The sequence below is a fragment of the Hyaena hyaena genome, unplaced genomic scaffold (genome assembly GCF_003009895.1).
Source record: "Hyaena hyaena isolate Hyena2069 unplaced genomic scaffold, ASM300989v1 scaffold_228, whole genome shotgun sequence".
NCBI classification, from domain to species: domain Eukaryota; kingdom Metazoa; phylum Chordata; class Mammalia; order Carnivora; family Hyaenidae; genus Hyaena; species Hyaena hyaena.
In genome coordinates this window covers 94669-119035 of record NW_024080860.1, presented here as the reverse complement: position 1 = coordinate 119035, position 24367 = coordinate 94669, and the positions used below count along the sequence as shown (strand labels likewise).

Below are 24367 nucleotides of genomic sequence, written 5' to 3'. Positions count from 1 at the left end.
GAGGGAGACACAGAATCTGAAGCAGGCTCCAGGCTCTGAGCTGTCAGCACAGAGCCAGATGCGGGGCTCGAACCCACGAACCGTGAGATCATGACCTGAGCCAAAGTCAGACACCTAACCGACTGAGCCACCTAGGCTCCCAAATTTCACTTATTAAAATGTGGAAGATATATTGTCATTGCAGACTGTCAATAAGCCTGTCCCGCCTAACTCCATCAGTTTTGTCTCTCCTTCTAAGAAATCTCTACCATGTAGAGATATGTTCTCTGGCTGGATTGGGAGTCTCTTTGGCTTATGGGCTTCCCTTTGGTTTCATTATTTTCCCCTTCAGCTTCCGAACTCCTATTCATCCCTCAAAACCCTGCTCAAACATCACCTCTTCTGGTGTCCTCTCCTTCCTCCCCTCCCCGCCACCCCCATCGTGAGGTTTTCTGTTTGTCCTGGTCCCATCTCTGCCTTCTTAGTGTGGTGAGGTGGAATAAGCTCGCTCATTGCTGGTTTATTATTTTTTTAAATGTTCATTTATTTATTTTGAGAGAGAGCGAGCAGGGAGGGGCAGGGAGAGAGGGAGAGAGGGAGAGAGGGAAAGAATCCCAAGCAGGCTCCGTGCCATCAGCATAACGCTCTAAGCGGGGCTCAAACCCATGAGCCGTGAGATCATGACCTGAGTCGAAATCGAGAGTCGGACGCTTAACCGACTGAGCCACCCGGGCGCCCCTGCTGTTTGGTTTTAGACCAGTGACTTACTCTCTGAGTGTCTGTTTCCTGACAGTGGCACTGGCCAAACCTATTCCTGAAGATAAGATACATGGCATCCTCTGGCATCACATGGGAATCACAAAGGAAGACATCATGTGGTGATACCTGCCATTAGAGGAAGCTGAGAATGTGACTGTGCCTTAATCCAGGAGCTCTGAGCGCAGAGCCGGTGCCCCCACAGAGCTGAGCCCAGTGCCCAGCACAGAGAGGCACCATGTGCTCTGTGCAGACTGCACAGACAGGAAGAAGGAGAATGTCTATCATTTACCTGTAATGGGACTTTGGGGAGATTACATCATCGGTGTGCATCTGTTTCCTCATCTCTAATATAACCATCACTCACGTTAGGCGTTCACTTCCTACAGATAAGACGCTCAGCAGTCACTAGCTCTAATCTTCCCACGGTGTATCGTCACCCCATTTTACAGAAGAGAAAACTGAGTCTTGGGGAGGTAAACGACTTGTCCGAGTTAGCAACAGGGCAGAAGCTCCTGGCGCCCAGCCAAACTCAGCAAATTGTTGTGAGGCTCCAAGGGAGAAATGTGAAATAGCCCTGCAAACTGTAAACGTCTGGGGTGGGAGAGTCCGCGCCAGGGGGTGGGGTGGGAGGGAAAGGGGGGCGTGGTGAATGATGGCCGGAGAAGGGGTGAGGGGAGAGGAGAAGGCCTCAGGTACCCGCCTGGCGGCAGGAGGATGGGTTTGCCGGGAGATCGCCGGTGCGGGAGGCGAGGCTCTGCCTCAGCGGCTAGGGGTGCGGCCCGCCCCCTCCCACCCCACCCCCAGGCCCGGCGCCGCGGCCCCTTTAAGAGCGGGCGGGGCGCCCTCTGGCGGCGGAGCGGCGCGCCCGGCCGGAGCCAGAGCCGGATCCCGGAGCCGGAGCGGAGCGGAGCGGAGCCGGGGCGGAGCGGGCCGAGCGGGCCGAGCCAGCAGCCGAGCTGGGGGCGCGGGCGGGCGGCATGTACCGGGCCCGGGCGGCGCGGGCGGGGCCGGAGCCCGGCAGCCCGGGGCGCTTTGGGATCCTCAGCACCGGGCAGCTCCGGGACCTGCTTCAGGATGAGCCCAAGCTGGACCGGATCGTGCGGCTCAGCAGGAAGGTAGCGCGGGGGGCGCGGGCGGGGGGCGCGGGGGACGGGCCGCGGCCTGCCGGACCTGCCGACCGACCGAAGGGCCGCGCGGGCCGGGCCGCGGGGCCGCGGGAACGTGGCACGTCCGAGTGGGCCCCGCGGAGCCGCCCCCGGGGGAGGGGGCGCCCGGAGCCGGCCTGGGGCGGGTGGCGCGCCGGAGACCCAGGGAGGCGCCCGTGCACCCCCGGGATGGCCGCGAGGCGTGTCCTCCAGCGGATGCTCCGGGGAGGTGTGTTCCGGGGACAGGGGGCGGCTGTGTTGTGGGGGGCCCTGTCTCGCACACCCACGTTCTGTAGGGCCAAAAAGGGGAGGCGCCTTCTAGAGGGAGAACTAGGGGCCTGTTTGACACCTGGGGGGACCTCAGGGAGGGCGTCCGCATTCTAGGGGAGCGAGAGGGGGCTTTGTGTCTTCCGTTGGGGAGGGTACTGGAAGCTGAGGCGTGTATTCCATAGGCCACCATAAGAGAAAGTTGTATATTTCACAGGAGATAGGCCCGGGCTGCTTATCTGTGGGGGGGGGCAGAAAGGGAAAGTGTATGTTGGAGGGAGGCAGACAGGAGGGGCATGTGCATCCTTCAGGGGACAGATGGAGGGTAGTGCGTTCTCCAGGGGCAGGGAAGGGGGCTTGGCCCTCTGAGAAACAGAAGGAAAAAGCATTCTCCAGAGCCAGGAGAGAAAGGGGGTCTGCTTTCTGCAAGAGAAGGAAAGCTGGGAGCAGGTGCTAGGGATCAGGGAGGAAAAGGGGGTGTGTATTCCTTGGGGTGTGGGAATTCCACTGGAGGGCAGAAGGAGGGGTACGGAGGGAAGAGAGGGTGGCTTGAGGGGGGTACCATGCAGGGACAGGGCCAAGACATCACTCTGGAGAGTGAGAGCAGGGGGGAGTGTTTGCGGCACAAACACCTGAGGAGGAAGCAGACAAAGGCCTGGAATAAGAGGAAAGCTGCCCATGCATGGAAAATGGGACAGAGGAGGGCGGGGGACTCCTTAGGGACCTGAGCAGACATATTAATTGAAAAATTAAAAATTAACTAACATTTGTGGAGGCGGTCATCGTTTTCCTCACTTGGTCTCACAACAGCCCCGTAAGGTAGATGTTTTTAGCTCACTTTGTGTAAGAGGAAACTGAGGCCGGGAGGGGGACCTCAAGGCAGAGCTCCATCCAGGCCTCTCCCGGTCCCTCCACCTGTTAGCCCGCCATCCTGAAGGCTGGGGTGCCTTCGGCTGGGCCCTGGGGCCCTGCTGCCCGGGGTGGCAGGGGGTGGACCTCGGCAGATCCCCTGAGCGCGCCGCTTGGCTTCTCTGTGCTGGTAGTTTCAGGGCCTGCAGCTGGAGCGCGAGGCATGCCTGGCCTCCAATTACGCGCTAGCCAAGGAGAACCTGGCATTGCGGCCCCGCCTGGAGATGGGCCGGGCTGCCCTGGCCATCAAGTACCAGGAGCTTCGAGAGGTGGCCGAGAGCTGTGCGGACAAGCTGCAGCGACTGGGTGAGGGACATCTGGGAGAACTGGCTGCGACGGGGGTGGGGGGTGGGGGGGCAGTTGGCCATATGGCCGGGCAGCCTTGGGAAGCACCAGGCTCTGAAGGGCACGGCGTGGGCAGACCTATTCCCTGGGTGAGCCTTAGGGGTTCTACTCCTGGAAGACTGAGTTGGGGAAGTGAGCAGTCAAGGAGTTGAACTAGGTTGGAAAGGCCAGAAGGGGGCCCTGAGTAGGGGAAGGAAAGCGGCCTGACGTGCTCTGGGGGCCGAAGCCCCTGCTTCCTCTTTTGCACTAGGACAGGGACAGGACCCTGCGGGGAGGGGGTTCACAAACTGATTCCACGGGGCGATGCGCGGATGAGGACACTGAGGCTCCAGTGAGAATCAGAGTCACACAGAGGGTCAGTGAGTGTCAGAACTGGGCCCTGGGGCTCTGGCCTGTCTGTCCTAGGCCATGGGTCCTGAAGGCAGGAGCTATTTACTGTGGTCCCTCTGTGGCCTTCAGAGGAGAGCATGCATCGCTGGAGCCCCCACTGCGCGCTGGGCTGGCTGCAGGCTGAGCTGGAAGAAGCAGAACAGGAGGCGGAGGTGAGGGGAGGGGCCGCTGCGCCTGGGACAGGGCGGGAGACCCAGCCTATCACCATCCCCTTCAGTTTCACTCTTAACACTGTGGCGTCGAGGGCCCCTCCTCCAGGAAGCCCACCCTGAGTGCCTGGCCCCAAGAGAGCCCTGCTGCGCTGCTGTCCGCATTGGACCGCAAGGCTCCTTCTCACCACCTGTGACTGTCTCCATGTAGGACAGTGTAGATTGGGTCCCCAGAGGTGCTGGGACAGGCTTCTCCACGCTTGCTGGGTTGGGAGCGCAGTGCTGAGTTGAAGGCCCTGGCCTTGATGAGACACCTCTAAGTTTACTCTGAGTGTGTCCCCATCTCTGATTCTGCCTCCTCTGCAGCCCAGTAGGTCTGGTGATAGTGAGGAAACCAAGGCTCGAGCGAGAGGGGAGGACATGTGTCGCTGTCCCTCGGCTAGTCCCAGGCAGACCCAGGCTACAACTCTGGGCTACATCTCCCAGCCGTGGGGTGGTCGCCCCTGGGAGAGATTCGGGTTGGGAAGCAGAGCGGTGTCGGCGGTGCGCTTCTCACAGTCTCGGCCCTCCCACCCCAGGAGCAGATGGAGCAGCTGCTGCTGGGGGAGCAGAGCCTGGAGGCCTTCCTGCCCGCCTTCCAGCGCGGCCGCGCCCTGGCCCACCTGCGGCGGACCCAGGCCGAGAAGCTGCAGGAGCTGCTGCGGCGCCGGGAGCGGTCTGCCCAGCCGGCCCCCACTGCCGCCGCGGACCCCCCCAGACCCTTCCCCGCCGCAGCCGTCCCGCCCACCGGGGCCGCCCGGGGGCCGCCGGCAGTGCCCCGGAGCCTGCCTCCCTTGGACTCCCGCCCAGTGCCCCCTCTGAAGGGCTCCCCCGGGTGCCCCCTGGGCCCGGCCCCTCTGCTGAGCCCTCGGCCCTCGCAGCCGGAGCCCCCCCACCGGTAGGATCCAGAGTACGGCCCCCCGGTGGGGGGCCTGGAGAAACTTGATCTGTGGCTCCTCCTCCTCCCCCACTGCCTGGGTGGGGGGAGGGGCAGGCCCCTCCCCCTGGCCTCAGGCAGGCCCGGGCCCTGGAGGCTGAGCTGGGGAGGAGGGTCACCTGGAAGATGCCCAGAGAGCGGGCCGGAGGTGGGGTGGGCAGGGCGCCTCCGGCGCTGAGGAAACTCTGCCTTTGTTTTTCCTTCCCCGGCTGGGGCCTCCCGGGTAATGGGCCAGCCCCAGGGAAAGAACTTTTCTCTTGGGCGCCTGGTGGGAAGGTGCCTGCTTCTCCCCCGGGGGCCCTGCCCAGGGGGCCAGAGCATCCTACCACTCCACTGGGCTAGCACAACGCCAAGGCCGGTGGGAGCGCCTTCCATCGCATACTGCTCCTACCTTTCCCTGGTTCTGGGGCCCACAGCCTAGGAGCCAGGTGGTCAGACCCCAGGTGCGTGGCCAGGGACGCCATGGCCCTGGGGCTTACTCTGTGCCCCACTCCTGCTCCTGACCCCGGGGCAAGGTAGGCCAGGGGCTCCTGACCTGCACAGATGAGAGTGGGCCATCCCCAGGAAAGACCATTCTGTATTTTTCTGTCCCCGTCTCCTTAGAATGGAACCTTTTTGAGGGCAGGTCCTTGTCTTTGTATGTTCTGTCCCCAGCCCCACCTCCCAGGGGCCGTCAATAAATGTGATGATGAGGATGACGATGCTGCCCGACTCCTCTCTGCTCCCTCAACCAGCCGCTCGGCCATGTGGCCTCCGCACTGGAGTTCCTGTGCTTCCTACTCTTGAGATGCCCTCCCTTCCCTCCTGCCTATCCAAAGCCCAGCTCCTTCAGGTCCAGCACTGCTGCTGCCTCTTCCATGAAGCCTTCTCTGATTACCAACCCTTGGGAGTCTTTCCCAGCTCTTAACTTCCCAGCACTTCTGGTCAGAAGCACACTCTACTCCATCTCTGTTCTCCAGCTGCCTCGCCTGTATGCGCCTTCTCTTCCGGGGCTGCCTGTAAGCCCAATCCGGATGGTACCGGCTCCCGCTCTCGCCTGCCAGATGGCCGCCTCCACTGAGGAACTGAGGGGCTTCTGTAAGGCTGAAGGCCTTGGTCTTCAGCTAGGGTGAATACGAGGTGGCCAGCTAGGCTGATGAGTGTGGGACAAGAAGGAGAGCAGAAGCAGGCTGTGGGTCAGCTTAGGTCAAGTCTAATGAGATGAAGTTTGTCAGGGAGGCGCGGAAGGTCCTGCCAACAAGAGGGGGCAGACAGTGCTGTAGAAGCGAGTGTGATCTTGGTCCACGTTAATAGGGATAGAACCATCTAAAAAGAGAAAAGTATTGGGTTGGCTCTACTTTTCATTGAAGTTTTACACTGTAAGAGGGACCCCCCCCACCATAAATTGCCACCTTTGGTCTCCTTGGAATGTCCCTAATGTGCATGATGAGAAAGAGGATTGGGACTAAATCTCCTGATGAGTAGTTGAGGGATCCGTCTGAGAAACGAGTGAGACAGTTAGTTAGCTTCTGAGTCTCCAAGGGTTAGAGATGTAGAGCTGCAGGTCAGAGTCAAGACCAGTGGTGGAAACCTTAGGAAGGATGGGGACCGACCACGAAGATGTGTGAGCAGTATCCGAGTGACTGCTTGATGGGAGCTTCAGAGATTTAAGCAGTGGTTGGAGGGACTGGCCCATTTGAGCCTTCCAGATCCTTCAAGTGCCAGCAGTCAGAGGTACTCCTGCTAGGGGTCCAGCGCAGATAGTGCCCACTTGGGAAGCTCTACCTCACGTTGGCCTTGGTTCCCCTACTGTCCTTGCTGCCTGCACTTGAACTGCCTGAAGCTGAGGGACACTGGAACCACAGGGTACCTGCCTGAGCTGACAGAAGACTGAACAACTTTGGAAGACCCCACGTTCTCAGCACAGCCTAGGTTAACATGAGCCTCCCTTGTCTTGGTTTTCCATTCCTGGTCCAGCTTCCAGGGTTGTTTGTTTGCAATCAAAAGGAGAAAAGGAGCTAAGATTGGGCACGTCTGAGCCTTCCTCCACTATTGTGAATTGGGGAGCAGCCTCTAGAAGGCACAGGCTAATGTCCACGGCCTAGTAGCTCAGCCTCCCCTCCCCAGGGCAGGGAAGAGGGGGAAGAGTGTTAACAAGGGAACCAGATGATGTCTTTCAAAAGGTTTTACCTCCCTCAAAGGCTTCAAACAGTTTTAGAAGGGGTATGGAACGGGGCTCTTTGGTGTTCAGTTCCAGCATAAAAGACTTGAGGCAGGTGGGTACAGATAGTGACAGAGTGGAGTGGGCTCAGTTCTGGGCCATGGTAAAGTCTTAGAGTTGGATGGTTAATAAACTTCATTAAGCCCCCTGCTTAAAGGTACATGGAATGTTCTGGAAAGCTCTGGAAGGTTCCAGGCAGTCTGGGCTCTCCTTTGCTGCCTGACAACTTTTGGAACTTTCTGTTGCTTGGGTTCCAGGACCCCAGGGAATGTTCCTGGCTGCAATGCTCTTCGAGAGAGTACAAACTTGAGAGTCTAAATCAAGGGGTCCATGAGAAAGGTCCCACTATTACAGACCACCAGTGCTTTTACAAACCAAAAAGATAAAAATTGTCCAAATAACAAAACTTTTGTCTCTTTTCGATAAAAACAAAGTTTCCAAGGGGCACCTAGGTGGCTTAGTCGGTTGTGTCCGACTCTTGACTTCGGCTCAGGTCATGATCTGATGGTTCATGAGTTTGAGTAGGGTGCGGGACCCGCTTGGAGTTCTCGGTCTCTTCTCTCAAAATAAATAAATAAACTTAAAAAAACAAAAACAACCACACACACACACACACACACACAACAAACAACAACAAAGAGCTCCCACCATTTAAGAAAGTCTGTTATGTGCATATATCCTTGTTTGGGAGTCACTAACTTCTGAGTATTTTCCTAAGCTTCCCCCTTGTTTCTCAAAGATAAAACATAATACCATTTTTGGAGCCAATCAAGGCTTACTGAACTAAGCAGGTCTGAACCAGAATGGATTCAGTTCTTTACCACTGAGTTGTGGGGTGTTCACTGCAAAGCCGTGGCTAAGAATTTGCCCCTGCCCTCTCTCTGGAGAATCAAATGTTTTTTAAGAAACCAAGTTGGACTCGCTGCTGGTTTATCCCAACTTTATAAAGGATTTTATACAAAAGACTGAGTGCGAGCGCAGGAATTGATGTTATGGTGCCAAAGGACCTCTGGCTTTGTCTAGGGCCTTGCCATTGCCGTAAACTTCTCAAAAGATCCTTCTTGTCCCACGATGAAAATAAGGTTTACACTCTGCCTCCCCGCTTAAGTGTGAGCTCTCATAACAACAGATGATGTAGCCCAGGGATCTGCAAACTCAAATGTCTGCAGGGGCTAGGAAGGTCACAGAGGTGCAAAGCAACCCATTTCCGCAAAGGAATACGGCCTCCCCCATTTTTTTGGGAATGCATGGTCCCTTTTTTCCCCCCATGGAGTATAGAGAGATACTTCTCTGTTATGAGCAAAATGGCCAAGTGTGTAGATCAAGGCCTTTCACACTTCCCGTCTGCTGGCGGGAGCATAGCGAACTGGGCTGTGTCCTCTCTCAAAGGCAAATGTTACAGCTTCTCCCAGGTGGTAACACACTCGAGGCTGTGCGTGAGTGCAATGGCAGCACATTTTCTCATTTGCTTGAGAGAAGTCAGAACTCTGGATTTTTATACAGTCTCTCAAGATTTGAAAGTTGGCTTAAGGTTTTTTTTAAGATGCCGTGCCAGCCACAGCCAAACACCGTGCGCAGGCTGGCTGTGTGGCCCGTGGACCACAAATCTCAGCCCCCTCTTGGTCTTCCTGAAACAGGCCTTCTTTGGTTTGGTAGCAGCCCCCTCCCAGGACTGAGGGTGTGAACGCTGAACGGAACAAAGTGGGATGGGAGGGCAAATGCACCTCAAGTCTGGTTAGAGGACCCCAGGTCTGGGCAGGCTTAAGAGATGGTGGTGAGATGGCTAGATCGTTAGTGCCGCTATGACCTCACAGCAAATGGTGAAGGTGGGCTCTCTGCACCTGCTTCTTGGGGATGACAGCACTGAAGGTTCTCAGTATTTGCAAGTTCACAAGGACCAGACTCAGGTCACTGTCATCCTCACATAGTAACAGAGGGACCTTCAACTGCTTCGCACACACCCTATGGTCACCGGGACCACAAGCTGGGCCTGAGAACCAAGGCACTGAGCACAGGTAAGGCAGGCCTTCTCCTGTGATCCTGATCATAGGCAGGTGACAGCGTGTGACCCTGTCACCGGCTGAGGAACTGAGAGGAGGCGAAGACCAGGAGAGAGCTCACTTTTCTAGTGCACTGAATTCAAGACAGCGGATTGAAGTAATGCCACCACTTGCCGGCTGTCCTCTTTCTCAGTCCTAATCAAGTTCAAAGACGGTATACAATTGCCTCCGCCACCTTTGACTCCTGTCTTGTCTGGGTCTCCCAATTTAGGACCTGAGTGTGCTGCTCACTCAGCCTCATACTGTACTTGCAACCCCATCCCCACCCCAGTGAACACAGCCCAAGGCAGGCTGGGCTGCTCTTGTCCGCCTCCAAGGTCCAACCTGCAAGGGAGTTTTGTTTTAGTTTGCGATCAAAAGGAGAAAAGGCACTAAAGCTGAGTGTGTCTGAGCCTTCCTCCATTATTGGGGATTGGGGAGCAGCGCCTAGAAAGGAGGGGATAATGTCCACGGCCTGGTTCAGTCTCTCCTCCCCAGAGCAAGCAAGAAACTGAGAAAGGACAGACCTGGGACAATTTTGGGGGGTGGGGGATAGGTGGGAAGGGGTCTAAGGGTCCTTCAAAAGGCCTCCCACACATCTCCCCTTCCATAAAGTGCCCAAACTCCATTTTAGGGAGAGTACAGAGTAGGAACTTAAGAGTTCATCTCGGAGCTAAAAAAACAAAACAAACCTGAGGCAGGCAGGATGGCACTGTAAGGGTGGTGTGAGCCTGGTTCTGGGCCTCAGGAGAGGCTTACAGTTGGATGATTAACAAACTTTATTGACTACCCTGCTCAGCGTTGCATGGAATGTTCCAGAAGCCAGAAGCTTCACAGGGTCTGCCCCCTCCTCCAACCTTATGGAACTTTGTATCTTTCATGTTCTGGAGCCCCACGGGACATTCACTGAGAGAAAACAAACTTGAGGTCTATGCCAAGGAGCCCACGAGAAAGGTCCCAGCTATTACAGACCAGACCATGAGTGCTTTTGCAAACAAACCCCAAAAGAACCCCAGTTCTTTTTTGATAGATACTTTGACAGACGCTTGCCCCAAATTATGGCAACTGCTTGGCGGAGAATCACTTGTTTCTTTGCATTTTACTAAGCTTAACAGTTCCTGTTGTTTGAATTTCAAAAAGGACTTGTTTTCCAAATATGAAACATAACAACATTAAATGTTCTTTTTACAAGTACATACACCTCTCCCCCAAACCAAGGCTCACTGAGCTCAAGCAGGCTCAAATGCTTCCCACTGAATTGGACAGTCACTGCAGCCCCTGACCTCCAAGGCTGGAGAGAATCAAACGGTTTCCAAGACACCAGTTTGAACTAGCTGTGGGCTTATCCTAATTACACGGATTTCACACACAAGATCGAATGCAGGAATTCTTATTAATACACCCGAGCACCTTTGGCTTTGTTTAGCACTTACACTCCTGTCCTCACCCTGTGGCAGATCTCTTGCAAAGGTCTCCCCAGCTCACAGCTTTACACTTAGGCCCCATGCATTAATGCTTAAGTACCTAAAATCTTACAGCCAATACATATGCCACGCACAGGGACTCAGGGTCAAGGGCCTGACTACTACAGCTCTAGCCAAGTGATGACCACCTGCTTAGAAAGAGAGAGCAAAAAAAAACAAAAAAAGAAAGAGAGAGGAGAGCCTGGGTGGCTCAGTGGGTTAAGTGTCCGACTCTTGACTTCGGCTAAGGTCATGATATCACAGTCCTGGGATCGGAGTCCCATATCTGGCTCCGAGCTGAGCACGGAGCCTGCTTCAGATTCTCTCTCCCTCTCGCTGCCCCTCTCCCGGGGTCACACACACGCTCTTAAAATAAATAAACATAAAAAAAAGGGGGGGGGAAGCCTCAGCCAGCTCTGAATAAAGAGTTTCCACCACATGCCTCCTGTCCCTTAGCAGTACTGTCTACTCTAAACTCAAGCAGCCAGGTTTCAAGGATCTGGCTTGTGGGGCTAAACAAGAGGACAGGCCACCTTCAGGCCACTCAGCCCCCCAGCTTGCTGCTCTATTTCTGGGAGGGGATGGGCTGCACAGTTAGCGATGGGGCTGGCTGGCAGAGGGAATGACCAGGGGACAGGCATACCGTCCCAAGGATAAACCTGACTCCATCACATCACGTTTTAATCAATGAGCCCATTAGAAGTGTAGATAATAAAGCGTGACAGACCTCAGGAGAGCAAATGATTTGTTCCTCTGCTGTTATGCCCACAGAGTAGCTTCTCCAAGGTCATACATTAGATAGCTGCGGGCACAGGAACACTCAATTCCTTGTGCTCCATGACCTTGCTCCCCCACTCCCACATGCCCGCCAAGAGAAGGGGGAGCGGGGTCTGGGGCTGATCGGGCGAGAACAGCAAGGTTTCCAGAGATCGCATTCTTACGGCGGGTCCCATCTCTGGCTGGGGAACTCACAGAGAAAGACAAGGTTCGAACCACCCCGCATTTTCTCTTTTGGCAGCCAGCAATTGGTCACATTGCACTGTTCAAGGTTACACAGGAGCCCCACGGTACAAATGCGGGGCAGGAGCAGCCAAGTCTTGCTCAGAGCTTTACAATAAAGCCCGAGCAAGTGTTCCAGAAGCTGACATCGGGAAGGCAACCTCTGGGAGCAAGGCACCCAAGGGACTCGAGAGAGCCCGTCACTCTCGGGCTCTGGGGACTCTTCTTCTTGGGGCCTCTTTCTTGGGCACCGAAAAGCCTCCTTTCCTGGACCGTCGGGGTGGGACGCGTAGGTGGATGGCTAAGCGGGGAATAGGAGGGGAAGAGCAGTCTCTTCGGACACCGGCAGAGGTAGACTATGGAAGGCAAAGGGTTCGAGAACACGGGAAAGGCCATTTTCTTGGGGCTGGCTGGGGGCGGCTCCCTTTCTTCCTCTCTCCTTTTAAAAACGAAAGCCCATGATGATGAAGCCGGTGAGGAGAAGGAAGACAAGGGTCGCGTCTCGGGTATCGTCCCAGTGGAAGCCCTGCTTGGCCCGGGCCTCCTGCTGTTTGCGCAGGGCCTCTCGCCGGGCCCTAAGGCGCCGTTCGCGCTCCAGCTGTTCTCCGTAGTGAGCTTGGTAGAAGGCGTCAAAGTCGAACATCGTGCGGTTGGCGCCCGTGGGGGCCTGACCCCGGCCGCGGGCCTGAGACGCGGGGGGCGGGGGGCGGGGCGAGCCGGTGTCGCGGACCGGCGCCTTGGGGGGCCGGGCGCCAGGTCCGCGCAGGTCCTCGTCGCTGAGCAGGCCGCGGTCATACTTGCGACGCAGGGTGGCACTGCCCAACACCACGTAGGCCTGGGAGATGCGCGTGAAGCGCTCGGCAGCCTCGGCGCTCCCCGAGTTGCGGTCCGGGTGGTAGAGGAAGCTCTGCCGGTAGTAGGCCGCCTTGATTTGCGCCTGCGTGGCTGTGGAGGGCACGCCGAGCAGCTCGTAGAGCGCCGTGCGCGAGTACGCGCCGTCGCCCTGAGAATAAGTCCTCCTTTCTAGGCCCAGGCGGGAACCCCGAGTCTGTGGAGCGCTCCGGGCCAGCCACAACCTCCACAGCAACGGCCGCGGCCACCTCAGATCGCGCTTGGTTGCCATCTTGAAAGGGCCAAGCGGGCGGTGCAAGACTAACTGGCCAATGGGAGGCGCGCGTTGTTCGCAGCGCGTCCGCCCTGCAGCCAATCGAGTAGAAGAGGAGGCGGGGAGAGAGGTGGAGCATGCGTATTTTCGGGCGGGAGCGGGGCAGAAGACATAAAAGTCGGGTCCCCGGACCGCTCGCAGTGGGCTCGCGGCTGAGGCGTGGAGATGGCGTCCCGTGGGAAGAGACCGGAGCACGGCGGGCCCCCGGAGCTGGTGAGTCTTGCGGCTCGCGCACGGCCTTCCCTCCTCGTTTAAGGCCTTCGCGTCTTGATTCCTTGTCTTCTGCTCTTCTCTTTTTCTTTCCCGCAGTTTTATGACAAGAACGAAGCCCGGAAATACGTGCGCAAGTAGGGGGAGCCTAGATGTTGCGCGGCGTCGGGGTTCGGGGACCGGCAAGTTATCGGGAGAGCTGGCATTGCTTGGAGAGCACGCAAGAGTTTGGGGTGTCGGGGGGAAGGAAGGGACTCGGATTCATCGCATTGCTTACGGTGGGAGAGTTAGGTCTTTGAGTAAATCGCGGAACGCTCTGGGCCTCAGGGAACTTCGCATTAAAACGGGGTTGCATCCTACGTACTTTCTCCAGGTGGTTCTCAGAGTTTCGTGTGACCGCTTGTTTGAGGCATGTGGTCACATCGGCGGGGGCAGTGGGTACGTGTAAGGGGGTCGGTGCGATTGAGGGGAAGGAAATCGTAATCACAGAATGCGGTGTGTCCGTTTGCGTTGTCGTTAAGCTCTCGTGACGGGTGTTGGTGGTTTATCCGAATTTTGGGGGGGAAGTTATTCGTGTTAACTATGGAGTCGTGTAACAGGCGAAAGATACAACAGAGACTTCCAAGCCTGCTCTGAGACTGCTGCAGAGAGAACTGTTCTGCTTTACATTCAAATTAGAGTCCAAGACCCTGAAGGCGAGCAGAAATCTCTGGCCCAGTTGTTACTGTGTAGCAACATAAGCTTTTATCCCCCGCCAGCAGCAGAACTCCGTGTGATTCTCCCTCTTGACCTTGGGAAAGGCAGATGGCACTGTAGACCCGTTTTCTTAATAGTCCATAGTCCTCTTTTAAAATAATGTTTGGTCTCAATGACTTACTGTGAAGGAAATGTTAGCATTTTACCTTTTTTATGTGGATGATGTGTTGAGATGCTATTTAGAGCATCTTGGGCTAGTGAGACCTATTACAGTTAATTTTGTGTGTTTCGTTGTGGTCGTGGCACTAAGAAAGACCCATGTGGCTTGCATTGTATTTCTCATGGATAATAACCGCTATTGGTTTTTGTTGTGCCTTGTTGAGCCTTATACAGGAGAGTAACTTCGGTGGGTCATTTTTCCAGAAAACGAGTCTTTAAGTAATAATCGTGTCAAAACCTTATTGACTTGAAAATATCACGTAGCTGGTCATTAGCTAAGCGATTTATTTCCCTCACATTGGTTTTGCAGCTGGCAAAGTTGTAATTTGTGTCCTCAAATAACTTGTTGCTTGTATCCCATGGATTTTGGAGGGTGCTTTTAAACAGTTGTAGTTGAGTTTGGTGATTGGGACAGTACCTCAGGGTGATTGTGTCTTGTTCTCTCTCTCTCCTTTTTTTTTTTTTTTTTTAAATGTTTTAGCTCAGAAATCCTTTATCACTTGCTTGTGTTTTCTGCCTTCCCAGCTCACGGATGATTGATGTCCAGACCAAGATGACTGGGCGTGCATTGGAGCTCCTTTGTCTGCCGGAGGGTCAGCCCTGTTACCTGTTGGATATTGGGTGAGATCTTGCAGCCTAGTTCAGGGCGTCCAGGTGGAGGAGTGTCTTTGCTGCTCACCCTATTGAGCTCCTGTTTTATTATGTCTTCCAGTTGTGGTTCTGGGCTGAGTGGAGATTATCTCTCAGATGAGGGACACTATTGGGTGGGCATCGACATCAGCCCTGCCATGCTGGGTAAGATGTGCTACTTAGTGTTGGAGCTGACTGTGCTTCATGAGTATGGAGCAGCTATGCGTCGTCTGTTTTCCTGATGTGTTATCGTCCCATGTAGATGCGGCCTTGGACCGAGACACTGAGGGAGACCTGCTTCTGGGGGACATGGGCCAGGGCATTCCCTTCAAACCAGGCACCTTTGATGGTTGTATCAGGTAAGAGTCTTCACTTCTTGCTCTTAGTCCTGCGGGTCAGTGCTTTCCAAACTGGCTGTGCAGAGTAACACAGAAGACTTGAAAATACACATCCCCATGTTAGAGTAGTGCCCCCAGTTATGTATTTTTTATTGTATTTTGAAACTGTCTACTTTGATCATTTTGTGTTGCCAGGTTTAGGTACCGCTGGTAGATTCTCTGCCTGCTTTGTTGGGGGGTGGAGGGTGGAGGGTGGAGGGATGGCTGCTTACACCTCTAGGAGCCATCTTGTGGACCCCAGTGGCCATCTTGTTTTCCTTTTATAATGGAGAGTGGTCCAGAATTTTCCAGTTTCTTCAGTGACCTAGTCTTTGGGTTATCAGGGTCAAGTTTTGAGTCATTACGTAGTATTTCGATAACTGATGTTAGAACATTGAAATGACTATTAGAAACACAAAGTTGTTCCTTGTCTCCTGTGGTAAATTCTGTAGTGTATTTGGTGTATTCTCTATTCCCTTTGTAAGGGATAGGGGAGGAAGTCAGCTTTAATCCTGTGATTGTGGGTTGAGGAGTGGGGATGTAGGTAAGCAGTAAAAATTTGGATTTGAAGATTTTCTTTTAGGGTAAGTAATTAGTTTATCTAGGAACAAGGTGGTAGAGAATGCATTTCAAGGAAAGCAATTGGTTTTTAGTAATGGTTGGGTGAGATGTCCTAAGCTGCAGCAAACCAAAGGCTGGTGATACGGTCTGTATATTTAGGGGTAAATAGTCGTTTTTTGTTTTTAAGAGGAGAGATGGTATGGCAAACTTATTTATTTATTTTAGCATATCTTATATGTAAGACCTGATACAAGGTGCTGTGAGGTTTGTGGAAATACATACAACACAGTCCCGTCTTACAGTTTTTAAGACCCTTCATGGTGTATCAGGTGCTGTAAGACATGGGCCACATAACTAAACATGAAATTGAGTGTGGGGTATGACAGAGTTGTAGGACCCACCAGAACGGTGAAGAAAAGCTAGAGAGCACAAGGAAGCCTTGGGTAGGAGGAGCTGAGGTTGGGCCTTGAAGGCTCAGAGGAACTTGGATAGTCTTGCGGGGGAAAGGGTGGTTTCTGAGTGAAGGAACAGTGTGAACAAAGGCACAGAAGTGGCCAGGGAAGGGAACCTGATAGCTTGTAGGGAAGAAACCGGTGTTTTTTTTAAAAGTTTATTGAGAGAGAGAGAGAGCATGCATGCAGGTGCATGCAAGGGAAGGGGAGGGGCAGAGAGGGAAAGAGAAAATCCCAAGCAGGCTCCTTCAAGCTGTCAGCAGAGTCTGACTTGGGGCTCGATCTCAAGAGTTGGACGCTTAACCCATTGAGCCGCCTAGGCACCCCAAGAAGGAAGAGTTTTTTAAGCTCCATGCTGAGAAGTTTGAGCTTTTTTAGTAATTGATGGGAAGCTAGGGAGTGGCCAGATCAGAGCTGTATTTTGGGAACATTATTGAAGAGGGGAGAAGGGGCATCTGGGTGGATTGGTCAGTTGAGGGGCCGACTCGATTTGGGCTCAGGTCATGATCCCAGGGTTGTGGGGCCAACCTCCACGTTGGGCTCTGTGCATGGAGCCTACTTAAGATTCTTTAAAAAAATTTTAATGTTTTATTTATTTTTGAGAGAGAGAGAGAGCGAGCGAGCGTGAGCAGGGGAGGGTCGGAGAGAGAGGGAGATAGAGAATCTGAAACGGACTCCAGGCTCTCCAGGCTCTGAGCTGTCAGCACAGAGCCCAACGCGGGGCTCGAACCCACGAACTGTGAGATCATGATCTGAGCCAAAGTCAGACGCTTAACCAACTGAGCCACCCAGGCGCCCCGCCTACTTAAGATTCTCTCTGTCTTCCCTGTCCCTCCTTTTCCCCCCTCTCCCCCCCCAGCTTGCATGTGCTCCCCACCTTCAAATTTAAAAAAAAGGGAAGAAAGGAGACATGAGTTAAGTTGTTGAAGCAAGCTGGAGGTGGTGATGAGTGCTGACGAGGAGAGTGGTAGAGGGAGATAAAATGTGGGAGAGGGGCTTGGGTTTCTGTGGATGTGTGCGCACAGCAGTGAAGAGGAAAACACCTGAGCGGAGGACATGATAGTTGCTTGAAATTCTTAAATCTGGGGATAGTGAAGACACCTAACAGGTACAGTTGAAGGAACTGATTGAGGAGGAGAGTAAACAAATGAATGTCTAGGTGTAAATACTATAAAGGGGTTTTCCCTTGGTTGGAGGGAGGGAATGAAGGGGTAGGTGGCAGAGAGCCTTAACACGCTGAGTAATTTGAAATTTGAGATGCATGGGGAAACCAGGTTGAGAAAATCTGGATTGGCTGCAAGGAAGCTAACGTTGACCTTCTCTTTATTCTCCTCATTCAGTATTGTAGAATGGTCCCCTGGAGTGGATCTGCACGGGCCCAGAAAGAGAGTTATGGGCAGGAGGGCTTCACCTGGGCCCAAAGGATGTGTGTGGTGGGGAGAGCAGTGCGTGTTGGTACCTGTCCTGACTGGGGTCCCTTCCTTTCTCAGCATTTCTGCTGTCCAGTGGCTCTGTAATGCAAATAAGAAGTCTGACATTCCTACCAAGCGCCTGTACTGCTTTTTTTCTTCTCTTTACTCTGTGCTGGTGAGTATGGGATTGCCTCCCAGTCTGGACTGGCCTCTTCTCCCTTCTGCTGGCAGTGATGGAATAGGAAGTGTCCCAGGGGAAAGCCATTCAGATGGGACCTCACGGGATGGCAGACCTTATTGTGGTTACTCGTGTCTCAGCCTCAAGAGAGAGCTGGCTGCTTTGACACTCCCTAATGAAATGTAGAAGGTGCTGGTGTCACAGTTTGAGACCCATCACGGTTCCTGTGTCAGACTGCACTAAATTTGAATCAGAAGTTGGTGTGGGAACATGGACTCCACAGAATAAGGACCAAGACCTCCTGTCCAGGGCATGCCGAGTACCTACGTATATGCTGTGACTCCCACCCCACTGCTCCCCTGCTGCTGATGCTCACATGGGGTGCAGGGGGTTACTTACCACAGACAGAACCTATATTAGCTTTTTGTCTTCCTAACTGCTGGTGTTGATTTCACTTGTTTAATAGGATCAAATGATAGTTTGAGATTTCAAGTCCTAAAAATGAGTTCTTTCGCTTTTGGAACAGGCTACGTATCTCTTGGTTCTTAATCACCCACTTCATCCCTGGTTTTCCTAGGATGGGTTGTTTTTTGTGGATGGATGGCTGCCCTCAGCTGTTAGGTGGTTTCTGTCGCACACCCACACTGGGGTTAATCTGACCTTTGTTTGCTTTTCTGTGGAAATGGTTTTACCTCCTCTGTTGAGCCAGCTCCCCATGACAGTTAAGACTCTGCTCAGGTGTTCCTCAGAGGCCTTCCTCGAGCCACAAGTAAACCCAACAGTTTCTTGTCACTCACCATTTGTTTGTTCTGATTTGTTTTTTTATTGGTACTAAGTCACCACCGTATATTAGCCACCTTTCTCACTGAAACGTGCCCTTAGAAGTTCAGGCGCTCTGTCCTTTTGTTCATGGCTGCATCTTGAGCCATAAGAACAGGGTCATGTGCACGGTGGGATCTCAGATATTTAGTGAATGAAGAAGAGAGAAGTGTTGGGCCCCGAGCCCATGGTATGTTTGTAGGAGAGTGATGTTTTGTTGCTTGCAGGTGCGTGGAGCCCGGGCTGTCCTGCAGCTATATCCTGAGAACTCAGAGCAGGTGAGCCCCTTTGCTACTGGAGGTGCAGGGGAGGGGGAGAGACCCAGGTCCTGTGCCTCCCTCACCTGCCCTCTTGCTGTTGGGAGGTGACAGAACAAGGAACTTGTTGCTAACTGGTGGGAAAGGTAGGGAGTGAGCACCTGAGGGGGAGAGGTAGCTGCAGGGTAGGATAGGACGTATGTGTGTTCTCGGCTGATCTGTGGGGTGACAGTTACAAAGATGTTTGATTGCCATACCAAATGAATGGCAGTGGGGGGAGGATTTGACAGGATGGTAACAGCTGTCTGTCCTGTGACGGGTTGTGCCACAGGGATGAGGAGGTAGAGGTGCAGACCCTGAAAGACCAGTGGTGAGCTGTCCCGGGCCCTAATATGAAAGAGTTTGCCTCCTGACTGGTGGCCATTCATTACTGAGATGGGAGCAGGGATGTGGGTTTCTGGGCTAGAAAAGGGGAATTGCTGGTTCCATCTGCACTTTCCTGTGTAAGGTTTTTGGGGACTCCATTGGGAACAGTTTGATGAAGACTTTGAGCTCTCCTGAGCAGAGTCCACCCTGGGGGCAGACTGGCTTCTCGAAGGGAGTGGACGGAAGCGGTCTATTCCGCCAGCCTCCCCGCCTCACTTGCTGCTGCCGTTCTCTCCTCAGTTGGAGCTGATCACAGCCCAGGCCACCAAGGCTGGCTTCACCGGGGGCGTGGTGGTGGACTTCCCCAACAGCGCCAAGGCCAAGAAGTGAGAGCTGGGGGCTAGTGTGCTGCCTGCGCTGAGGGGAGAGGGTGTTGGGGTGATGAGTGGGCCAGAGGAGTGCGGGGCTGGATCACCAGGGCCTACACGTTCTGCACCTGTTCGTGGGAAGGAGTGTGAGGGCTTGTCCCCCGCGTGTGTGGCTTTATGAGCCCGGCCCTCACTCTGTACTTTCTGGTTTCAGGTTCTACCTCTGTTTGTTTTCCGGGCCTTCAACCTTTCTGCCAAAGGTGAGGGATCCAGAGTTTGCAGGCTCGTGTCCTTTGGATTCCCTTCTCGTGGGACTGGGCCTGGGACCTGTTGGAAGGTCTCAGGCCTGGGTGGCCCGACCTGGGGTGGGGCAGGTGGGTTGAGAGGTCTCCAGGTTGATCTACGGGCACTCTGGTCCCCACAGGCTCTGACTGAAACTGCTGATGAAGAGGAGGCCACGGAGTCCACATTCACGAGTGAGAGGTAAGCAGTTGTCAGCCCTGCCTGGGGTGCGGGGGCTTGCTGCTGCCGGAGTCGTCCGACGTGGCTCTGCTTGCACCAGATTTCTCAGGTTCAAGTGTGGCAGTGACACCAGGGTGGTTACCATGAGGAACCCTGTGGGCCCATGCCTGCTTCTGCCTCAAGCTGGGCAGTAGGGGCCCTTCTGGATGTCTGTGGACAGTCACGCAACCTCCTTTCCTTCCTCCCTCTGCCTTCCCTGTTGCCAGGACTGCCGGATTGTCTCCTCCCTCCCTGAGGCTGCCTCCCCCACCTGCATCCTGGCCCCTGTCCCCTCTTGGCTCTCCCTCCCCTCCTGCGTCCTCATGTTCACTCTCCTGGGTCATTCCCTTCGGCTCGCAGAGGGAGCCACGGTTTCTTAAGTCTTCCCCCTGTGTGCCCCAGCTCCCCCCCCACCCCCCCATGTGCAGGCTTCCTCCAGTCACATCTCACACGTGCCCCTCGCTCTGCCACACCATTCTCTCTCTCCTGCTCTCTGCTCCCACCTCTGTCTCACAGATTGCGCTTCTCAGGACCCCACCAGCCTCTGTCTTTGATAAATCTGTGACTACTTCTCAGTCCACTTTCTCTTTTGTCCTCTTAACCTGCCTGCTCCGTGGGCGCTGACAGCAGCCGATTGCTCCCTGGGTGCTTTTCCCTGCTTGGCCTCCCACCGCATCCTAGTTTTGGTCTCAGCTTGCTTGCTGTTCTTTCTCCAAGCACTCTGGGGCGCAGCCCAGACCCTTTCTCTCTCTGCCGCCTTAACCACTAACTCTGGGTTCGTTGCTTTGGATTTATGCCTGTGGGCTCAACCCCAACTCCATTTTCTTAACTGCCTCCCGAGTGCCCTTACCTAGAGTTCCCCTGGTGTCAGGAACAAAACCAAGCTCTTGCTTTTCACCCCGAGACTCCCTCCTCTGCCCTTCCGCACACAGTCCTTCTTATGTCCCCTCTGATCAGTCCTCCGCGTCTGTCTGGGTGGCAGCCTTCTTCCCTCCCCCGGTCTGAGCCCCCACCGCCCTTGCCTGGAGCATGGATGCTGCGGCACTGGCTCTCTCCACTTTCGGTCTTTGCCTCTTTGAATTTGTTTTCTGCACAGCGGCAAGGTGAATCCTTCCTTTTTCCTTTAATTTTGAAAAAGGGAAACCCCATGTTGTCATTTTTCTGTTCCGGTATCCTTGGTGGAGTTCTTCTTGCCCTTTATTTTCCTTTCCACCTTTCACTGCTCTGAATCATGTGTGTCTGTGTACTTGTTGGTGCTGGTTCTCTGTCTCCCCAGCCAGGAGGATGACTCGGGCTCTGCTGGTGTGTCCTTGATCCCAGAGTAGGGTCTTGTTAGTGAAAGGTATGCTGACTGGATAATTGATGGTAAGGCAGTGAAGGAGGTAATTTCTTAGTCCTGGTTGATGTGGGTAAGAAGCCTGAAGACTTTTAAGATATTTAAGAGGAAAAGTGGGCAGGGAATAGGTTGGTAAGGCCATAGGTGAAGATCACAAGGGTGTTCCTCGTGTTCACCGTAGATTGGTGCCCCCTGACTTCTGATCCCTGAACTTCCCTTAGCCTTCTCACCCCATTCCCCCTGGGGATTTGTGGGGGGGCTCTCCTAGATGTTTTCTGCTCTAAGGTGCCCACCACTTGCTCTCGGCGAGTGGTGCCCTCTCCCACCTCACAGAGGGACGTGCACGTTCTTCAGCCCCCTCCATCCACCGTAGAATCCCTCTTGTCCTCACTTGGGGGTCTACAGATGATACGTGCTAACTGTAAACTTAGGTAAGCATCTGTTTCTCGTCTGTTTTGAGAAGAGGGTAGTGCCAGCACTCGGGCAGCATGTTGAGTAGAGCACGTGTGTGCGCAGACTCCGTGCAGTGCCCGGCGCACTCACTCTGCAGGTCCTTTGCCTGTGGGAGGATGGGGGGGGGGGGGTGTTGTCCTTTGGGAGGATTATCCGGCCTTCTCACGTTCTTGTCATTTTTGTCTAATCATTTTGTCGCTCTCTCTGACTGACTGATTACTCGGTCCAACTATGGCCTTTGCCACTAATGACCAACTTCCCTCTTGGCACCTTTGATCTGGGGCGCCCAGTCACTGCCTTCACTGCTCCCTTTATCTGCCCTCATGACTCTTTCCCATCGTTCCTTCTCTGGCTCACAGCTTGCCCCCCCCAGCTTGTCCTTCCCTCCAGACCCTTGTTCATTAGTCCTGCACTTCCAGCCCTGGGTTGGCAGCTGCCTCCTGTTTTGCACTTGGTGCATCAAACTCCTGCTCACTGGTTGTGGGCATTCTTAACGTTTCTTTCATGCCCCACTGCCTGTATGTGCTGAAGGGTCTAGATCACGTTGTATCACTTTGCCATGAAACGTTATTGGCTGCCTGGTTACTCAAGGGAGAGCACGTTCCTTGCCTGTATTCGCATCTCCATGAACTGGCCTAACCAAGTGAGATTCTGAGATTTTTTTTCTTTTCAAAAATTTTTAATGTTTTTATTCATTTTTGAGAGAAAGCGTGAGCAGGGGAGTGGTGCAGAGAGAGGGGGACAGAGGATCTGAAGCAGGCTCTGGGCTGACTGTGAGACTATGACCTGAGCTGAAGTCGGACACTGCACTGAGTCACCCAGGCACCCTTAATTTTTTATTTTCGGGGAAGGGATAGAGCAGCATGTGAGCTGGGGAGAGGGGCAGAGGGAAGGGAGAAAGAATCTTAAGCAGGATTCATGCTGAGTGCAGAGCCTGACACAGAGCTTGATCCCCTGAACCGCAAGATCATGACTTGAACAAAATCAAGAGTTGGACAGTCAACTAACTGAGCCTGAGTTTTGTTTTGTTTTGTTTTTAAGTGATTCTGATTTTTATTATTGGGTCAGAACAGATGAGAAGTAGCCGCGGACAGGGCCTGTGCTGGAATCCGGCCTGTGCTGGCCCTCATGCAAGGAGGGAACTTGTGCTTCGGACCCTCAGGATCCCACTTGGACCCCTCCCCTTCTCACACCAGGCACCGATTGTTCCCTAACCTTCCTTCTGTCCTTTCAGGGCCGCCCCCTTGTGCGGTGCTTCTGGGCTTGCTGCTGCCCCACCTTCAACCTGCAGAAATGCTGGTTTAGCTCAGCAGCCTTCTTGGTTTTCGCACACTCTGCTTTTCCTTTCTGTGTCTTTCCCTCAGCAGCTGCTGGGTCTCTGCACTTGCTTTGCCTGGTGTGGCTGGTCCCTATCCTGGCCCCGTCGTGGGCTCTTCAAGGGCGAGCCTGGTCCATATCTGCCGTAGGACATCCATGGGTCCGGCACTCAGGTGCTCAGGAAATGGTTGTTACTCAAATGGCGAGCGGCCCTCCGTAGCAGGAATTATGCTGGAGACCATTTGAGCCCAGCTGCCAGGTGGGGATGTGGTTTGGGGACAAAAGGCTCTCCATGTTCCCAGGGCCTTTCTCCCGTGGGGCTGTGAGGGAGTCCCTTTTCTCCTCAGCCAGGGCTGGAGGCCAACAGCAGTGCTTGAGGATCATTGTCAGGGCTGCCGGGAGCTGGCAGCCTGGTTTTCCTGCCTCAGACATCTGTAGTTGCTGGGAACCTCCACTTGGTCTGTACCAGGCAGGCCGACCCCACAGCCAGACCAGGGCTGAAGTGGCAGTGCTGGCCATCTGGCTGTCCTCGGGTAGTGCCAGGCTCTCATGAGCTGACCCCAGCTGGTGGTGTCCCAAAAGTACCTTGGCCCCCTGCTTGCCCCACAGGCAGCACCTAACAAACCCACCTAAACGGTCACTGGCACAAGATGCCTGGGAGGGAGTGGGGCCTCTCACCTCCTGCTCTTCTACCGCACAACTGCTTTGGCCCCAGGGGATATCACTGGGGGAGGAGAGGGTGTCCAGAAGCAGGGACTTCTGCTGTGGCAGGGGCACTGGAGGCCACCCGACGCAGGGAGGACCACCCTTTTTCCCTGCGTGGAGTAGCTTGAGTGCCGCACATCGTCCGCCCCTGCCCTCAGAGCTGTCTCCCACGTAGGGTCCAGCGCAGCCTGGCGAGGCGCGGGCTGGTGAGGAAGAGCCGTGAGTGGGTGCTGGAGAAGAAGGAGCGCTACCGGCGGCAGGGCAAGTGAGTACCTGGGCTGGGGACAGGCCGGGGATGGGGGTTCTGTGGCCACCGAGGGCTCGCCTGCATCTAGAAGTGTCCCCGGGGTCCTTTTGTTCTTTTTTCTGAGACCACCTTCTTGTCTCTTTGCCACAGGGAGGTCAGACCCGACACCCAGTACACTGGCCGCAAGCGCAAGCCCCGCTTCTAAGCGGTTCGCTTTGTCTATAACCGGGCAGCTCGGGTCTGCACAGTTGGAAGCGGGAAGTTTTCTGTTGAAGTGCCTACTTGCATCAGTTGACAAAACAATTGTTTCAGAAATGTTTTCAAGTTCTAACAGTTCTTCTTTACTAACAAAAGTTGTAAATGCATCTTATTTTGTTCTAAAAGCAATAAACCACTTTCTGTGGAACTGTGGCTCTGGCATTTCCTAGCTCTGGGATCCGGAACAAATCTCAAGTTCCTCTGACTACTTGATTCCCCA

The 24367-nt window shown here is 54.3% G+C and overlaps 3 protein-coding genes and 1 non-coding gene across 4 annotated transcripts; 3 read left to right on the top strand and 1 right to left on the bottom strand.

The window, feature by feature from the left end:
* The first annotated feature begins 1715 nt into the window (after nucleotides 1-1715).
* VPS37D (VPS37D subunit of ESCRT-I) lies at nucleotides 1716-5617 on the top strand. Its single transcript, XM_039243522.1, has 4 exons — nucleotides 1716-1853; nucleotides 3194-3365; nucleotides 3864-3946; nucleotides 4522-5617. Exons 1-4 carry the CDS (start codon nucleotides 1716-1718, stop codon nucleotides 4882-4884), a joined length of 756 nt encoding a protein of 251 aa, XP_039099453.1. The 3' UTR covers nucleotides 4885-5617.
* A 4627-nt stretch (nucleotides 5618-10244) lies between these two features.
* Nucleotides 10245-12883, bottom strand: DNAJC30 (DnaJ heat shock protein family (Hsp40) member C30). The gene has a single exon (XM_039243479.1). It carries the CDS (start codon nucleotides 12741-12743, stop codon nucleotides 12063-12065), a length of 681 nt encoding a protein of 226 aa, XP_039099410.1. The 5' UTR covers nucleotides 12744-12883; the 3' UTR covers nucleotides 10245-12062.
* A 5-nt stretch (nucleotides 12884-12888) lies between these two features.
* Nucleotides 12889-24295, top strand: BUD23 (BUD23 rRNA methyltransferase and ribosome maturation factor). The gene is made up of 12 exons (XM_039243477.1): nucleotides 12889-12998; nucleotides 13095-13132; nucleotides 14436-14531; nucleotides 14623-14705; nucleotides 14803-14899; nucleotides 17421-17517; nucleotides 18567-18617; nucleotides 19263-19348; nucleotides 19545-19590; nucleotides 19755-19813; nucleotides 23818-23907; nucleotides 24040-24295. The coding sequence occupies exons 1-12, from the start codon at nucleotides 12951-12953 to the stop codon at nucleotides 24092-24094; spliced, it is 846 nt and encodes a 281-aa protein (XP_039099408.1). The 5' UTR covers nucleotides 12889-12950; the 3' UTR covers nucleotides 24095-24295.
* Nucleotides 23240-23371, top strand: LOC120239351. Its single transcript, XR_005530412.1, has one exon.
* Nucleotides 24296-24367: the final 72 nt, after the last annotated feature.